The sequence below is a fragment of the Lupinus angustifolius genome, chromosome LG06, assembly GCF_001865875.1.
Source record: "Lupinus angustifolius cultivar Tanjil chromosome LG06, LupAngTanjil_v1.0, whole genome shotgun sequence".
NCBI classification, from domain to species: Eukaryota; Viridiplantae; Streptophyta; class Magnoliopsida; order Fabales; family Fabaceae; genus Lupinus; species Lupinus angustifolius.
In genome coordinates this window covers 30,929,407-30,945,354 of record NC_032014.1, presented here as the reverse complement: position 1 = coordinate 30,945,354, position 15,948 = coordinate 30,929,407, and the positions used below count along the sequence as shown (strand labels likewise).

The following is a 15,948-nucleotide window of genomic DNA, read 5'->3' as shown; positions in this document are numbered from 1 at the left end:
TTAAATGTGAATGAATATCGAGGTATAAAAGAGACGGTCGACAACATGATCTCGAATAAATAAAGGATTCGTGAAATAAATAAACATATGCACTTTCTTGTTTATGCCTCTTCTCAGTTGGTAATAGCAATGGTGCCTCAAAAGAGCTTAAGAAAAAAATTGGCCATTAGAAGTAAGGGAACAAATAATAACTTAGACGTGTACATTTTATTAATGTATAAGAAACCAAACATTGCAGATAGACTCTGCAATGTACACATGCTGGTAATTATACTTTACAATGTATGCATCTCCAAAATCAGGATTCAGGAGAGGTTATTGGAAGAAGGGGTTGTTCCAAACAAAGTCAGAAATTTCAATATACAACAAAAATTTGGGCTAGTTGACTTGTGTGATTTCCTGGATAATTTACTAGCATTAACTATCTACATGGAGAAACCTCCAAAAATGGCTAAAATATTATGTTAAAAAAGATCTAATAGTTCAATTTGGAAAGATGATGTCAGGGTTCCGAACGTGTACATTTTCAGCTGCCAGCTCTTTACCGTTAGTTCTCGTGTTATTATTAGCATAAGAAATGCTCCACAAGATATCCTCATTCAGCAACTTTTTGTTCAACAGTGGGGATGATCTAGCAATTGCCGTTGATTTTGAAGATGTATGTTTAGCAGTATTACCCAAGCCGCTGGCGAGCAACCAACGGAACCCAGACTGTTGTTGAGTTGCAGTACCCCAAAGCTGTCTCTTTCCGGTTTTGGTAACGACACCTGTAAGGTGAATCTCATTTATTTTAAATCTAGACCGAGCTGTTTCATTATCTACATTTGTGTTCACGATGCTCTTGGTACTTGTTTCATTTAGTGTGGCCTCATTCTCCATTTGCTTTTCCATTTCTTCAAGAAAATCGTTCTGGTCTTGCAGAACTCTTTCCACTTGAGTTAAAACCAGCATTGGACCACCAACCGGTTCATAATTTCGTAAAGGATCTCTAAGCTGAATCACAAAAGACACAGCAAGGTGGTTCCCTAAGAGCCCTTGCTTTCTTCTGTACATTTCTGCCTCAATGGCATTTTCCAACGCTTCATAATCTAATTCTGTGATGTTAGAATTGTGTACTTTAAGAATCTTCAAAATTTGCTCCAAATTCTGATCTCCTTCAATAGTGCCTGAATCCAATCTCTGCCACTGATCCAATGTCATCGACAGACCCATCAATCCATCAACATCGTTGCCAATTTCTTCACTATCTTCTAGTTGCAATTTAGCAACTCCATCCGTTAATGTGGAAAACCCTCTGAGATTGGCTCTTCTGCCTCCGAAGTTAGGCATCTTTGTATATTGAGGATGGATGTATGACGGTGCCTCCTCGTTCGACATGCCAGACTGTATTCTCAGCCCTTCTATCAAAAGGGTTTCAATCTTATTAATTGCAATAGGAGCTATAGCTACCAGACCCATAGAGTCCAAGTACATGCCTTCATTCGTTAAATAATCATACGGAAATTCATCAAACAAATCATGCTGCCATGATCCCTGCCTGCAACAGAATTAAGAAAGCAAATCAGAACAAAAAATTAAATACTTTAGATAGAAAAAAAGAGTGTGGAATGATAAAATTGAAAATACGATTTCTCACAATCACAACTATGCCATTATCACACTCGCTAACCTTTCAGGACTCTTGTTTTTGGCAATATGTTCAAGGGATCTTCCAGTGATATCTTGCAGAGGCATTAGTCTATACATATGATTACACAGCTCTTCAACTCCATCAGATGCTAAGTGCAACAGTATCTCCAATATATCATCACCCATTTTTGTGGGAAGAACAACTGAATCAGAAGCTTGAATGAATAGGTTCCCACCATTTTTAGCATTCCTGAAGATAGAAGGATTCATGGACCTCAAAAAGCCTCCACCCGTAGTTTGAACAAATGAACCAAGCCCCTCTCCAATTGAAGGTAATCCGGATGGTTCTTCATTCGGTAGCTCAATTGGACTTCCAAATCCACCAGACCAAGTTTCCGGAGAATTTTCGAAGTCCCTTTCATTTAAACCCCATTGTTCCATCAATGATCCAGTCTCCAAATCTTCAAGAATTTCAGCCTTCCTTCTATATATCAATGACTGAGTCACCCTTGCATGCTCCTCTTCAGCAGCTTGAGTGATTAATGATAAATCAGAAACCACAGTACAATCCCCACTGCTAAGTATATCTGTCCCGAATTCCTCGTCATTTGCATCAAAATATAAAAAGGAGTTACCTGATGCTAGAGTCTCCTTTTCAAACAGTCTTAAAAGCTGCTCTCTGGGAGACTGGGGATCACCATCGCAACTTGAGCCGAATGAACCACTCTCTATGGCCAGCATGTTTAAGAAATCACCTTCCACAGATTCGGTGATATTATTTGACTTATTTTCCATTTTATGTGCTTTATAATTTGATTTAATGCTTGTGTAGTCTTCTTGGAAAAGAAACTCATTTGTCTCAGGAGCTATATCCGCAACTTTCGTACAAGGCAGATTGACACATGAACTACTGCGTTTATGTTTGTTGTCATCCATCGCAGCATCGTTCTTGCAACTGCCACAAAGTTTATCCACTGAATGGCATATTGTGTTTCTGTCAACAAATATATCGCCATCCTTAATAATCTCATCCACATTAATGATTTCAACTGTAGAAACATCAACTGTTCGAACTTTTGTCTGATCAAGTTTCAAAGACTCCTCTTCCAATGCTGTTTCTACTCCTTGTTCAATAATGGAAAACTCGGTGACATCAGACTCAGGTTCACTTGATTCTTGATATGACTCTGACTCCAGAAGAATTTCGGATTCAAGTGGTTGTAGCTGTTTTGAGTCTGGCAATGCTGAATGGAAGTTCCCTTCATCAAGTTTTTGGTATAAGAAATTGATTGATTTAGAAAAAACAGAACCTCCATCGTCACCAAAGTCTATCAACCCATCATCCTTCATTACTTGATAACTAAAACTAACATTAAGGGTAGCTCCAATAGCCCTTCCCGCCAACCCAAGACTCGTGGTCCATTTCCCTGAACTTTTATCACCTCTTAACTCTTCTAAAGTCAGAGGCAAAATCCTTGTGAGATCAACATGATGTTTCCCTATGTCATGTTCAGGTGCCCCAACAATAGAAGCATAAATCAAGAAGCGCTTCGAGAGATACCTGGCAGAGTGACTAGACCCGATGCTGCTACCATAAACAGAACATGCATGTATCAAAGCTTCATCAAACACCGCAGCACCACAGAAAACACTCGAAGAGCATATCTTTTGAATTCTGTTTTTCCTTTCCCAGTGCACACACAACGTCATGCCATTGAAATTCGAAGGCAATCCCTCAATTGAGTGGACATGAAGGTTAAAGCAACAAGTGAACTTTTGGTAACCAATATGGGTCAAAGCTTTCAAGGACTTCTTCCAATTCAACGGCAAAGAGAGTAACTTCTTGTCCTTGTGCAACGGATTACGGGATTTTCCAGCCGACTTCGATCGATTATTGACCACGGATACAGAAGGCTTAGAAGGGGAATTATGTAAGTAAAGAGCTTTGCTTATTTCCTTAATGTCACTCAGTAGTTGACCACTATTACCAATAACTTCTACATCATCATCATCACCATTATTAGCATCTTGTTTTGCACACTCAAACATTGAATTCATCATCATATTATTATTATTGGCATTGAAGATTGAACAAATTTGATCAGCAAATCTGGACAGTTGTCATGTTTAAAAACATAGATAAATTAAAATCACATAAAGACATCATCAATAAGAATAAAGAATAATAAAGACATATCATCAAATCATAGTCATAAACAACTAGCAGATCCTAGAATAGATCAAAATACACAGCAAGAATTAATTTTGACAACAAAAATTTGATATTTAATGAAAAGGGTACTAGAATTTACATGATTGTAACATGAATCACCCAGAAAGAAATAAAAAAAGCAAATAGGAAGTGAAATGACTTACTAAAGAGACAGGGTTAGGTGGTGATTTTATGAGTGTGTTGGGGTGAAATAATAATAAGAATAAATAGTGAAGAAATATAGATGATAAGAGGTGAATTGTGAATTGTGATTTGTAATAAAGAAGAAGGAAAAATGGAGATTGGTTAATTTTTGTGGTAATTATGGTTTGAAGATTGCGTGTTGGGATGCGATATATCATACCTTCACCGTTGGGTTGGTCATAGAGTCGCTACTAACTCACTTTTTTTTTCTTCTTTTATATTATTTTCTGATAAAATATTATGTATGAGTTTTATATATTATTATTACGTCATTTATCATTTATTTTTAATCATATTGTTTCTTGAAAAGAAAAGAAAATCCAAAATGAAAGGTAAATAATAGTGACCATATATAAATCTTTACACTTTGAATACAGGTATATAATACTCTTATTTTATTCTTATTACTTCCTCATTCCTCACAAGGACCATTTCAATAATTAAATTAATAATATTATTATATTCCTTATTATATCTATTATAATATATATATATATATATAATGTACTATCATACAATAACTATTACAATATTAGAATAAAGAGCTATTATTTTACTTTATTTTATATCTATTTTTTTCCAAGTGTGTGGGATAACATATTTTAATATATTATTACTTCTTATAATAATACATTATTATTGTAACTATCCTTGAAATGTGTAGATGAAAAAATTTGTCTTGCCATTTTATTGTAATATGTAGATGAAATATGTACAACTAGTTACTAAGCCCCTAAAAGAAGAATAAAGGAAGTGAGTCTTCTTAGTGAGAAATTATTATATATTTATAAAAATATAGACATGTCCACTAATATTGGTATCCCACTATACAATAATTCCTCCTTATTTGAAACAAGGTCATGGCCATTGATATCATTTCATCACTAACACAATGTGTTACTCCATGTGTTATTGATTGTGATTGATCAGAAAAATAATTAATTATTAATTTTTTAACTTCAATATATTTTTTCAACCAATTACAGGCTAGTAATACATGCAGTGACACAACTTGTGGGATAATAAATGTACTCCCGAATCATAGAGTGTTGTTCTTGAAAAACACTATAGTCAATTAGCTAGTGCTTCTTTGTGAACACATAGGGTAAAATAATATGCAGTAAATACCTGAGAGAGCCTTTATATTTGGAGGAATAATAATGAATACAATATATTTTGACACATATCGAAGGCATGGAACTAGTTCCTATCCCTACAACAATTTGCTAAGATTTTATATAGGTTCAATGTAACACAATGAACAAGGAGATTCAATTAATAGAGTTATAGTGAAGGTAGATGTAATATAAGTAGAGTGTGTTATTCTCTTTTTGCCAAGAGATGCATGCCCTGGTGAAAAATCAATGGGCAAAACTATATAATTGATTAAAGTAAGCTTTCTATCTTACAATCGTCGTCTTCAAACAACCGACGTGCAGCAGTTGAAGAAATCATCGTTGTCGTCATGTCTTGCTCTTGAATTTTCTCTGAGCTTTTAAATCCACTACGATGACGGTGATGTTATCTTTGCTTCCTTTCTGAAGAGCACGGTGCGCTAGGTACTCTGCTGCTGCTTGTGCGGCAGGATCAACTCCCTTTCCCCTCTCTGGGGGTAGTTCTGATCCATTTTTCTTGTGCCAGAGAAGTAACCGTCTCCGAGCAAGGTCACAGACCTCTTCATTCGTCATGACATCCCACAGACCATCACTGGCCAGAATAAGACACTCGTCATCTTTCGCACGAGGAAGAAACATAACTTCTGGTTCTGGAATAATCCACGGTTTCAAATATCTATCACCTGAAAGTTACATAAAAGGGTAAGCCGAAACTGTGTCAGCTGAGCAAACAACTGCATAATACAACTCTTCTTTCGTGCTTGCTTTATCAATTAAAGTCTCAGAATTAAACTCGAGTACATACCAATAGACCGTGACATTGCAAGAACACCACATACACGATATCCATTCCATTGTATCACCTTTCCACCAGCTGCCTCGATTCTTGCATATTCGTCATCTCGATTAGGCTACCATATAACAAAGAAACTTACTTTATGGTCCATTTCGAAGGAGATGCAGAGCTATAATTAGAAGAAACTTACTTTATGGTCCACTGATAATGCCATCGGTTCCTTGCCACGACAAAGAACCGCTCTTGAATCACCACAGTTCGCGATTATGATATGAGATGCACAGATAATAGCAACAACAGCCGTGGAACCAACAGTATCTGGAGCAACAGGTTCATTATTAACTTTTCCTCCAACTTCGGCATCAACCTTCAAGAAACAATTGGTAAAAGCTTTTTTCCACCTATCTAGACAACCATCCACCATACTTCCACTAATTAGACCTTCCTTGACAAGTTCTATTTCCTCAGCCAAGGCTAAATGGATACGATCACGACAATAATTTGCCACCTGAATGAGAAAAGTGAGCTCTAAGTGGAACAGTAATACATAGTAATCAGACACGAGAATCGTGATAAGCAAAGACAAAATACACTTTACCTGAGAACCACCATGGCCATCATAAACTCCAAAGAAATGAATCATCTGCTGATTGAAACATTTGTTCATTCCATCAAGAACCCGGTCACCAATTAGCATTTGAATAGGAATTTTCAAAAATCGAGGTACAGTTGTAAATGCATCTTCCATCTCTGGTCTTCTTCCACAAAGAGATATAAATCCCCAAAGTGGGGCATAGTCCAATTCAAAAACGCTCCGCCCAACTGTTCCACTCACCCCTTTTTCTTGCTGATGAAGACCAGTTGCAGACGGCTCGGGGACAGACCCTACTCCGGTATCTTCTTCAAGGCTGCCTGCAACTGCAAGGGGTTCACTCATAATATCTGTCACAACATTTGATTCCGGCAAATCAGCAGGCTGGGCAACAATATTGACACCACAAACACTCTTATCTATGTCCAGGGAACACGGTGTTCCAACATCTGAATTGGCCTCAAAATTGATGAACTCCTCATCACACATGCTACTGTTCTCACTCACTGCCGAATGAGAACATGAACTATCAATTATCTGGTCACCTTCCAATGACAACGAATTATCCTCCTCAACTTCATGGACTAATACATCATCACCAGGATCCAAAACGCTGCTTTTATTTTGAGACATTGTGTCCGACAAAGGAATATCTCCTTCCCTATCCTGTTTTGGTGACACGACTTCTACAATACCAACTTGCTTATGACGATCATCAGAACTTGCTACCGTCTCTACCTTAGTTACAGAATCAGTTAACAACCCAGCATCTTCCATGAGCTTAAACCTTGATACATCCATGTGGGTAGTAGCTACAGTTCGATTATTATCACAGACTAAATTACCTACTCTTAATGCCACCGCAACCGCAAACGAAACCTCCTCCATTGAAACCCCTATCTAGATAGTAAAAAAAGTTATTACCCTCCCACCCCTCTGGTATCACAAAATCTTTCATACTTCAACTAATAGTGTACCTGCTTTTTTATTGAAAATGAACTTGAAATATAAAGGGTACCTTCATCCATTCCTAAGGAAACAAATTCAAAGAATACAAGTATAAACTTAGCTAAAAGGTGGTGAAAGTGAAACTGAATAATCAGATCTGGTCAACAAAAACGGATCCAAACTTCCATCAGTGGAATTTTTAACCATAAATAGCTATGCTAACAGTAACACCCCTTTCAAGCATTACCAATTGTGTATGTAAACACCCTGAAACACACAAAAAACAACAACAAACTTTATCTGCACAAAAACATAGTTCACTTGAAAAAACAACACCCCTTATCTCTAAACACTAGAAAGAAGAAAAAGGGTCATGAGAAAGAACCATAGAAAAAGCATAGTCTCAAGAATCACAAGGAAAACCTAAAAAGATGACACCTTTTTTCAACAATTGACTGGATCTGAGGCAACACATCACAGCCTCTTCTGGCTAACCCTCTAGTAATTACTATTACTGCAAAATCAATGAATAAAGAAGGTAAAAGGGGAAAGAAATAAAAAAGGGTTAGTACCTAATTTTGTTAAAAGTGTGTGGTTCCTTCCTTTCACACACTATTTTCTCTCTCACTTTTGGCACCTGAAACCCATGGATGGGAAAAAAGGAACAAAAGCATCATTAACAACACCAAAAACAAAACATGTTGGTTTCTATTTTTGTCGTCAGTTAAGTTAAGTGACATTGTTAATGTGTCACGTGTTTCACTAATTACTAATATAAGGCATATATTACTTTTTATTGTACCATTATCTTCGTTAATAATAAACTAATCTCTTTCGGGATGTAATTTCTTTAATAAGTGTCATTTTTTTAGAAAATCATGCCTCATGCCTAGTAGTAATTAAAAGGTATAATTTCTTATTGAGAAATAACGTAATTAACTTGTATAAAATATACTTAACTTTTCTATATAGATTTGTTTGTCTCAATTGTTTATTTTTTAGGTGTTTCATTTTTAATCCTTAGAACCCAGGTTAATAAACTCATAGTCTTGAAGTTAGAATAAAAAATGTACAAATAAATAAAATGAGAATATTACACTTCAATTCAATAGTTAGGAAAATGAGTGTAGCCTCGGGTAGACACGTGACAAACCTTGAAGATCATGTCAAAGCTTCTCCACCCAAATCTCCATATATATATATATATATATATATATATATATATATATGTATATATATATGTATATGTATGTATGTATGAGAAAAAACTATATATCTAGGGACAAAAACTATATATGTAAGAAAATAAAGGGGGTCCATGCATCATGGTGTGTGCATTTTTGGTCACTACTGCTGCAACTGTTGATATCAGCTCAACTGAGTTTATGTCTAGGGACAATGTGATTTCAATATAAAAACTATACACAAATAACAAAAATGCAATTTATGATTTGAGTTTGAGTTTTAATTTGCAAATACAATTTTAGTTTATGTCTCTTTCTCTTCAATTTATCTCATTATTTTCTCTCCATTCTAATTCACTTAAGATTAAAATTTACTTTGATTACTGTGATGCTTAACAAATAAGAGTTTGATTATATATATATTTTTTATACTTGACTTAATTAATGAAGATGGAGAATTTAAAACTCTAAAAACCTTAGGAGCATGCACTAATCATCTTCCAAGTTTAAATGAACATAAAAAGTTCACAAAAAAAAATCACAAATAGAAGAAATAAGATAAATAATTTAATATTCACTCACCACTTGCATGATATTACAATTTTGTTCCATAATTTCGATTTATATATACTATTTTACATTTTTTAACATAATCATATAGACTAGATAATTGTGATCATAATTAAGGATTATGGTGATGATATTGGCAAAAATGATGAAGGATAAATAATGATAGTGGTTGAAGCATTGGCCACATAAATGAGAATAGGTGAAAATGATGATAATGGTGTATTGATAATTATAATATTAGAATGAGGATGGAAAAAGAAAGAAAATGCTAATATTACCATTGACAATTTTAAATAATAAATGAATAGTTTTATAAGCTAAGGTACATTACTCAACCAATAAAATGGTATCCAACTTTTCCACTTAAAAAACAATTAGTTAAGTGTGGTAGTAGGTTTGGAAATCAGCTTCATACCAAATGTATTGCTTTTCACCTAATCTTACCTTCTTTCAAATGTTTTAAAATTAATTAAGCAAATCTAACTAATTAAAAAATATAACACTTTAGGAATGTTGACGCGTGCAAATAAAAATATATGTCCACCTTCAAAAGTATGGATTAAATAAAGCTAGTACTAGCCGACTAGGTAGATAGATTAGAGAAATGAAACTCCATACTTTTTTGTTTTATTAATGATATTTTTTACCCATTTGGATAAAAAACTAATCATTTTGAGTTTGTAATTGCCCCTTCCAAAAAATGTTATTCTTCCAAAAATTGAATTATTAACGTTTTGATCATTCTGAGGATCTAATAAAATTTTACGCCAATAAAGCAGCATCTTATTCCTAATCTACATGCTCTTTTCCAATTATTTATACATTTCCCCATCTCCAAGTCCTAGTAAATGTGAAAATCTCAAACACTTTTCTCTCTCTCATATGTTAAAGACCATTGCATGTTTAGAATATCCAAAATAATATATCCTCTTACTTATCTTTGTAGAAAGTAACATATATTATAATGTTGTGATATTTATATGTTAATTATTGATTTATAATTATGTATATCATTTTGTTGTAAGTAGGAGAAGATATGTTGTAACTCTTAAAACAAACATTAATGATTAAATTCATAAAGAAGTCCATGCAAAAATAAAGTTATTTCATAGAAAACTACTGTGTGATTTTTATAATTAAAAGTGGACAATTTCCTCATACGATAAATCAAATAATTTGTAACTTATGTGATTCAAGTCACACCACATACATAATGGCTGTGCAGAAGGGTAGATGGTTACTGGAATGTAACAGTATTTATTAATCTTAATATATTACTATAATAATATCTTATATCAATAAAAATATTTTATATTAAAATAGTTTTTACTCTATTATTAATGTGAAAAAATATTTACGAACAAAATATGGGACAACAAATCTCGGGAAGTTGGATATAGGATAGTAGGAACAGCATTTATTTATTACAAATGGGTCTGACAATGCTATCTCTCCCGCACATTAATGCATTCTCACCGTCTTTATATTTGTCCTCTTCATTTTCTCAACACATTCAACTCTTTTTCTTTCTTTGACTCTTTCACTTTGTGCTCAGAAAACACCACCTTTCACACTTCAATGTTCATCTTCTTCATCTTTGCATTCTAACAATCTCTCTCTCTCAAACAATAATACCCAACATCAATGAGAATTTTTGTCTTGTTGAAAGTGTTTCTTTTATTGTTGCATGCTCTTGTTTCAGCACTAAACTCAGATGGGGTTGCACTCTTATCATTCATGAGTCACTGGACATTTATACCACCTTCCATTAACTCAACTTGGTCTTCTTCTCATTCTACACCATGTTCTTCTTGGGTTGGAATTCACTGTAACCATCTTCACCATGTTGTTTCTCTTAACCTCTCTGGTTATAACATTCCTGGTCAATTAGGACCTGAACTTTCATCTTGTACTTTTCTACAATCTATAGACCTTACTTCAAACAACTTTTCAGGCCAAATACCTGAATCCTTCAAAAACCTTTCTAAACTGAACTATCTAAGCCTTTCTTCTAACTATTTGAGTGGTGAAATTCCACTTTCTTTCACTCAAATCCCAAAGTTACAGTTTTTTGATCTCTCTTATAACAGTTTGAGTGGTTATATTCCTACAAATATTGGCAACATGACTCAGCTATTGCAATTGTTTCTTCAAGGTAATAACTTGCATGGTGCAATTCCATCATCTATTGTAAACTGCACTAAGTTACAAGATTTGTACTTGAATGATAATCAGCTTCAGGGTGTTCTTCCTGATACACTTAACAATCTCAATGATCTTGTGTCTTTTGATGTCAGCCACAATAGTCTTAAGGGTACAATTCCATTGGGTTCTTCTAACACTTGTAGTCAAAATCTACAGTTTTTGGATCTATCTTTCAATGTGTTTAGTGGAGGCATTCCTTCAGGCTTAGGAAATTGTAGTGCTTTATCACAATTTGCTTCTGTTGCTTGTAACTTAGATGGAACTATTCCATCTTCCTTTGGTCTACTCACCAAGCTTACAATTCTAAGGCTTCCTGAGAACCATTTATCTGGGAGAATACCTCCTGAGATTGGAAACTGTAAGGCTTTGACAGAGTTACATTTATACTCGAATCGGCTCGAAGGAGAGATTCCTAGTGAACTAGGGAAGTTGAGTGAGCTACAAGACCTTGAATTGTTTTCCAATAAGTTGAGTGGTGAAATTCCACTTGGGATATGGAAGATTCAAGGACTTAAGCATCTACTTGTGTATAACAATAGTCTTTATGGAGAATTACCTTTGGAGATGACACAACTCAAGAAACTGCAAAATATCACATTGTTTAATAACCAATTCTCAGGAATCATACCTCAAAGCTTAGGAATTAATAGCAGTTTAGTAGAGTTGGATTTCACAAATAATAACTTCAGTGGTGAACTTCCACCAAATCTTTGTTTTGGGAAGAAACTAAGCATTTTGATTATGGGCATCAATCAATTTCAAGGTAGGATACCTCATGATGTTGGAAGGTGTACAACTCTTACAAGGCTCATTCTTAAACAAAACAGTTTTACCGGGCCGCTTCCGGATTTTGAAAGGAATATGAATCTGAATTATATGGATATCAGCAACAACAAACTCAATGCTACAATCCCATCAAGTTTAGGGAATTGCACAGTTCTGAATGAATTAGTTTTGTCCAGGAACAGATTTTCGGGGCTTATACCCCAGGAGCTAGGAAATCTTGCGAATCTTCGGACTTTTAATCTTTCTCACAACAACTTAGAAGGTCCTTTGCCTTCTCATTTATCAAACTGCACAAAAATGGACAAGTTTGATGCGGGATTCAATTTCTTAAACGGCTCTTTGCCATCAAGTTTGCGGAGCTGGACAGGGCTAAGCTCATTGGTATTAAAAGAGAATCGATTTAGCGGGGGCATCCCGGTTTTCTTGTCAGAATTTGAAAGGCTTTATGAACTACAACTTGGTGGAAATATGCTTGGAGGAAGAATTCCTAGATCCATTGGAGCATTGCAGAATTTGATTTACGGGTTGAATCTAAGTTCTAATGGGCTGATAGGTGACATTCCTGTAGAGATTCGAAACCTGAAGAGTTTGCTAATGCTGGATCTATCTCAGAACAATTTGACAGGTAGCATAGAAGCTCTTGATGATCTCCATTCATTAGTCGAAATCAATATTTCATACAATTCCTTTCATGGTCCTGTACCAAAGATGCTGATGAAGTTGCTTAATTCTTCCATGACATCATTTATCGGCAATCCTGGCTTATGTATCAATTGTTCACCGTCGGATGGCTCAGTTTGCAACGAAAGCAGCTATCTCAAACAATGCGATAAAAAATCAGCGAATCATAAAGGCCTCGGTAAATTTGAAATTGCAATGATAGTGCTTGGAAGCTCAATATTTGTTGTTTTGGTTTTGCTGGTATTAGTTTATAAGTTTGTTTTCGGAAGAAAATCAAAGCAGGAAGTGAATATCTCTGCCAGAGAAGGTACTTCATCCCTTTTTAACAAAGTCATGGAGGCTACAGTGAACCTAAATGATCGTTATGTTATCGGAAGAGGAGCCCATGGAGTGGTTTATAAAGCCGCAATACGCCCGGACAAAGTTTATGCAGTAAAGAAGCTAGGATTCGCAGCGAGCAAAGGTAAGAATCTGAGCATGGTTAGAGAAATTCAAACCCTCGGAAAAATTAGGCATCGAAATCTGGTGAAATTGGAAGATTTCTGGTTTAAGAAAGATTATGGTCTAATTTTATATAGCTACATGCCAAATGGTAGCCTTCATGATATTTTGCATGAAAAGAATCCACCACTATCCTTAGAGTGGAATGTGAGATATAAGATAGCTGTTGGAATTGCTCATGGATTGGCTTATCTCCATTATGATTGTGATCCTTCCATAGTGCACCGAGACATCAAGCCGAACAATATACTTCTGGACTCTGATATGGAGCCTCATATTGCTGACTTTGGTATTGCCAAACTTTTGGATCACTCTGCTACTTCTTCAAATCCGTCCATGATTGTTCCCGGTACAATCGGCTATATTGCACCAGGTAACTAACTAACTAACCAACTTCGTACATTTTATTGTTGATTCGCTATTTCTCTCCTTTACAAAAACTCTCATGTGGGTTATCTTGTTTACATTGAGTTGTCACTTGTGACAGAGAATGCTTATACAACAGCGAATAGTAGGGAATCGGACGTATACAGTTACGGGGTAGTTTTGCTTGAGCTGATAACAAGAAAGAAGGCGGCGAGTCAGTCATTTACGGAGGAGGGTACTAGTATAGTGGTTTGGGTTAAATCTATGTGGGAGGAAACAAGAGCAGAAATTCATCAAATTGTTGATTCAAGTCTTGCACATGAATTTCTAGATACTCATATAATGGAACAAGCTACCAAAGTTCTTATGGTGGCTTTGCGATGTACCGAAAATGATCCGCGCAATAGACCAACAATGAGAGATGTTACCAAGCAATTATCTTATGCTAATCCAAGGCCAACAAGTATGAAGAGTTAACTAGATAGCATGGTTTTAATAGAAAAGCTTCTAACTTTTATGTGTATGATCATGATAACTGTATTGCTGTGTGTAACTATGAATTTTGCTTATCTTCTGGTCCTGTAGTTTTGGTGTATGCATTCTAATGTGATTTTGTATTATATTATCAGTTTCCAAATTTGTGTTGTAGAGGAACTGGCATATATTTGAGGATTTAACTTAAATAGATGTATTTACCGTATTGTGTACCACGTATTTACCGTACTTTGTACCTTTGTACCATGTATTTACCATACTGTGTACCACGGATCGATTTATTATAAAATTAGTTTAAAAGTTGACAAAATGTGTAGCCAAGTGAACCATGTACTCATAGAAGATTGGTGGGTGATTACAAATAAAATAACAGCGATGGCCTAGTGAGAATCTGGTAAAGCTATAAACAATTTTCATCAGTTTTCGTGACTGGATTTTCGGTTGGATAACGGGCTCTCTAATTCTCCTTGAGTCAATTGAAAACTTGTATATAAAGAAGATAAAAAGATAATTGAAAGACTTGCCTCCTGTTAAGACTTTCAATAATGAATCTGTTAAAGAGAATTTGGTAAAGCAATAATCTGTTTAATATATATTTTTGAAGTTTTTGATTTTTTTATGATGAATATGTAACTTAATATGTATGGAAAATGTTGCTTTTTCTTTGAGATATTTGCTTTTGTTTAATTTTAATTATGTTTATAATTTTATATAATTAATGTCAACTTTAAAATATTCTTTTAGTATGATTAAAATGATATTTTTTTAATCACATGACATTATTTCCAATCAAAACGTGTTTTTTTAATCAATTTAAAGAAGTATCTATCAGTAGTTTAGTACTACTAGCCACTAGGTAAAAACTAATGTATAGATCAATGACACAAACGAAAATAAATCCAAGGGGACAAAATCAAATAAAAAAAATAAAAGAATGACAAAAAAAAAACAATTAGCTCAAGTCATAAAATACATTTCAACCTAAAATAATACTTAATATAAAAAGTAGAAATTTAACTTTTAGGACAAATGTTTACTGCTATCAATATTTGATGACCAAAAAGGCTTCTATTTTTAACTAGAGTAAATATTTATTTTAATTCTTTATATTTTTTTTTATATTATCAATTTAGTTATTTAAAAAAGAAAAACTTAAAATGGTTCACAAAAATGTTAAATGTTAGTCAAATTAATTTTGTTGGGTTAAATTAGTCTTTATCAAATGTTGTAAAATATGCTAAGCATGATTAATTTAATCCATATTTAAAATTTTTGGATCATCTTAAATTTTTTTTGAAGGACTAAACTAATAAGCTGAAAAAATATGAGCATAACTGAAACTAATCAGAATTGGGAATTCGGAATTCATAACCTTATTCTAATTTCGCATCACCACCCTCATCGCCGATCACCAACTCTTCCTTTCCAATGGCGGCGACCTCCGCCGCAGTGGCCGCCACTTTAACGGCACACGATCGCCACATTCTGATGGCGGTGAGCGCCGGAGCATCGAGCCTATCATTAGCAGGTTCAAGTTTCATAGTAATGTGCTACCTGCTTTTCAAGGAGCTTCGCAAATTCTCCTTCAAACTCGTTTTCTACCTCGCTCTCTCCGTACGCATTCTTTTCCTTATCAGATCTATAATCTCTCTCTCTCTCTCTCT

The 15,948-nt window shown here is 34.7% G+C and overlaps 4 protein-coding genes across 6 annotated transcripts in view; 2 read left to right on the top strand and 2 right to left on the bottom strand.

The window, feature by feature from the left end:
• Nucleotides 186-4,231, bottom strand: LOC109351119 (protein PLASTID MOVEMENT IMPAIRED 1-RELATED 1). Of its 3 annotated transcripts, none has more exons than XM_019592475.1 (3): nucleotides 3,942-4,231; nucleotides 1,670-3,739; nucleotides 484-1,537 (listed from the first exon to the last, which is right to left on the bottom strand). In XM_019592475.1, exons 2-3 carry the CDS (start codon nucleotides 3,691-3,693, stop codon nucleotides 484-486), a joined length of 3,078 nt encoding a protein of 1,025 aa, XP_019448020.1. In that variant the 5' UTR covers nucleotides 3,694-3,739; nucleotides 3,942-4,231. The 3 variants fall into 3 exon arrangements, with proteins under 3 accessions (XP_019448021.1, XP_019448020.1, XP_019448019.1); XM_019592474.1 differs by having other exon boundaries at nucleotides 4,006-4,231; XM_019592476.1 differs by lacking the exon at nucleotides 3,942-4,231 and having other exon boundaries at nucleotides 186-1,537; nucleotides 1,670-3,693.
• Nucleotides 5,098-8,198, bottom strand: LOC109351118 (probable protein phosphatase 2C 50). Its single transcript, XM_019592473.1, has 4 exons — nucleotides 6,555-8,198; nucleotides 6,147-6,464; nucleotides 5,966-6,071; nucleotides 5,098-5,843 (listed from the first exon to the last, which is right to left on the bottom strand). The coding sequence occupies exons 1-4, from the start codon at nucleotides 7,434-7,436 to the stop codon at nucleotides 5,509-5,511; spliced, it is 1,641 nt and encodes a 546-aa protein (XP_019448018.1). The 5' UTR covers nucleotides 7,437-8,198; the 3' UTR covers nucleotides 5,098-5,508.
• On the top strand, nucleotides 10,781-14,414 carry LOC109351117 (receptor-like protein kinase). Its single transcript, XM_019592471.1, has 2 exons — nucleotides 10,781-13,796; nucleotides 13,911-14,414. Exons 1-2 carry the CDS (start codon nucleotides 10,895-10,897, stop codon nucleotides 14,264-14,266), a joined length of 3,258 nt encoding a protein of 1,085 aa, XP_019448016.1. The 5' UTR covers nucleotides 10,781-10,894; the 3' UTR covers nucleotides 14,267-14,414.
• The window catches only part of LOC109351116 (G-protein coupled receptor 1), a 5,080-nt gene continuing 4,738 nt past the window's right edge, over nucleotides 15,607-15,948 (top strand). Inside the window, exon 1 of the mRNA XM_019592470.1 lies at nucleotides 15,607-15,898. Coding sequence (XP_019448015.1) covers nucleotides 15,713-15,898 — 186 coding nt within the window. The 5' untranslated portion in view covers nucleotides 15,607-15,712. The remainder of the gene's footprint in view (nucleotides 15,899-15,948) is intronic.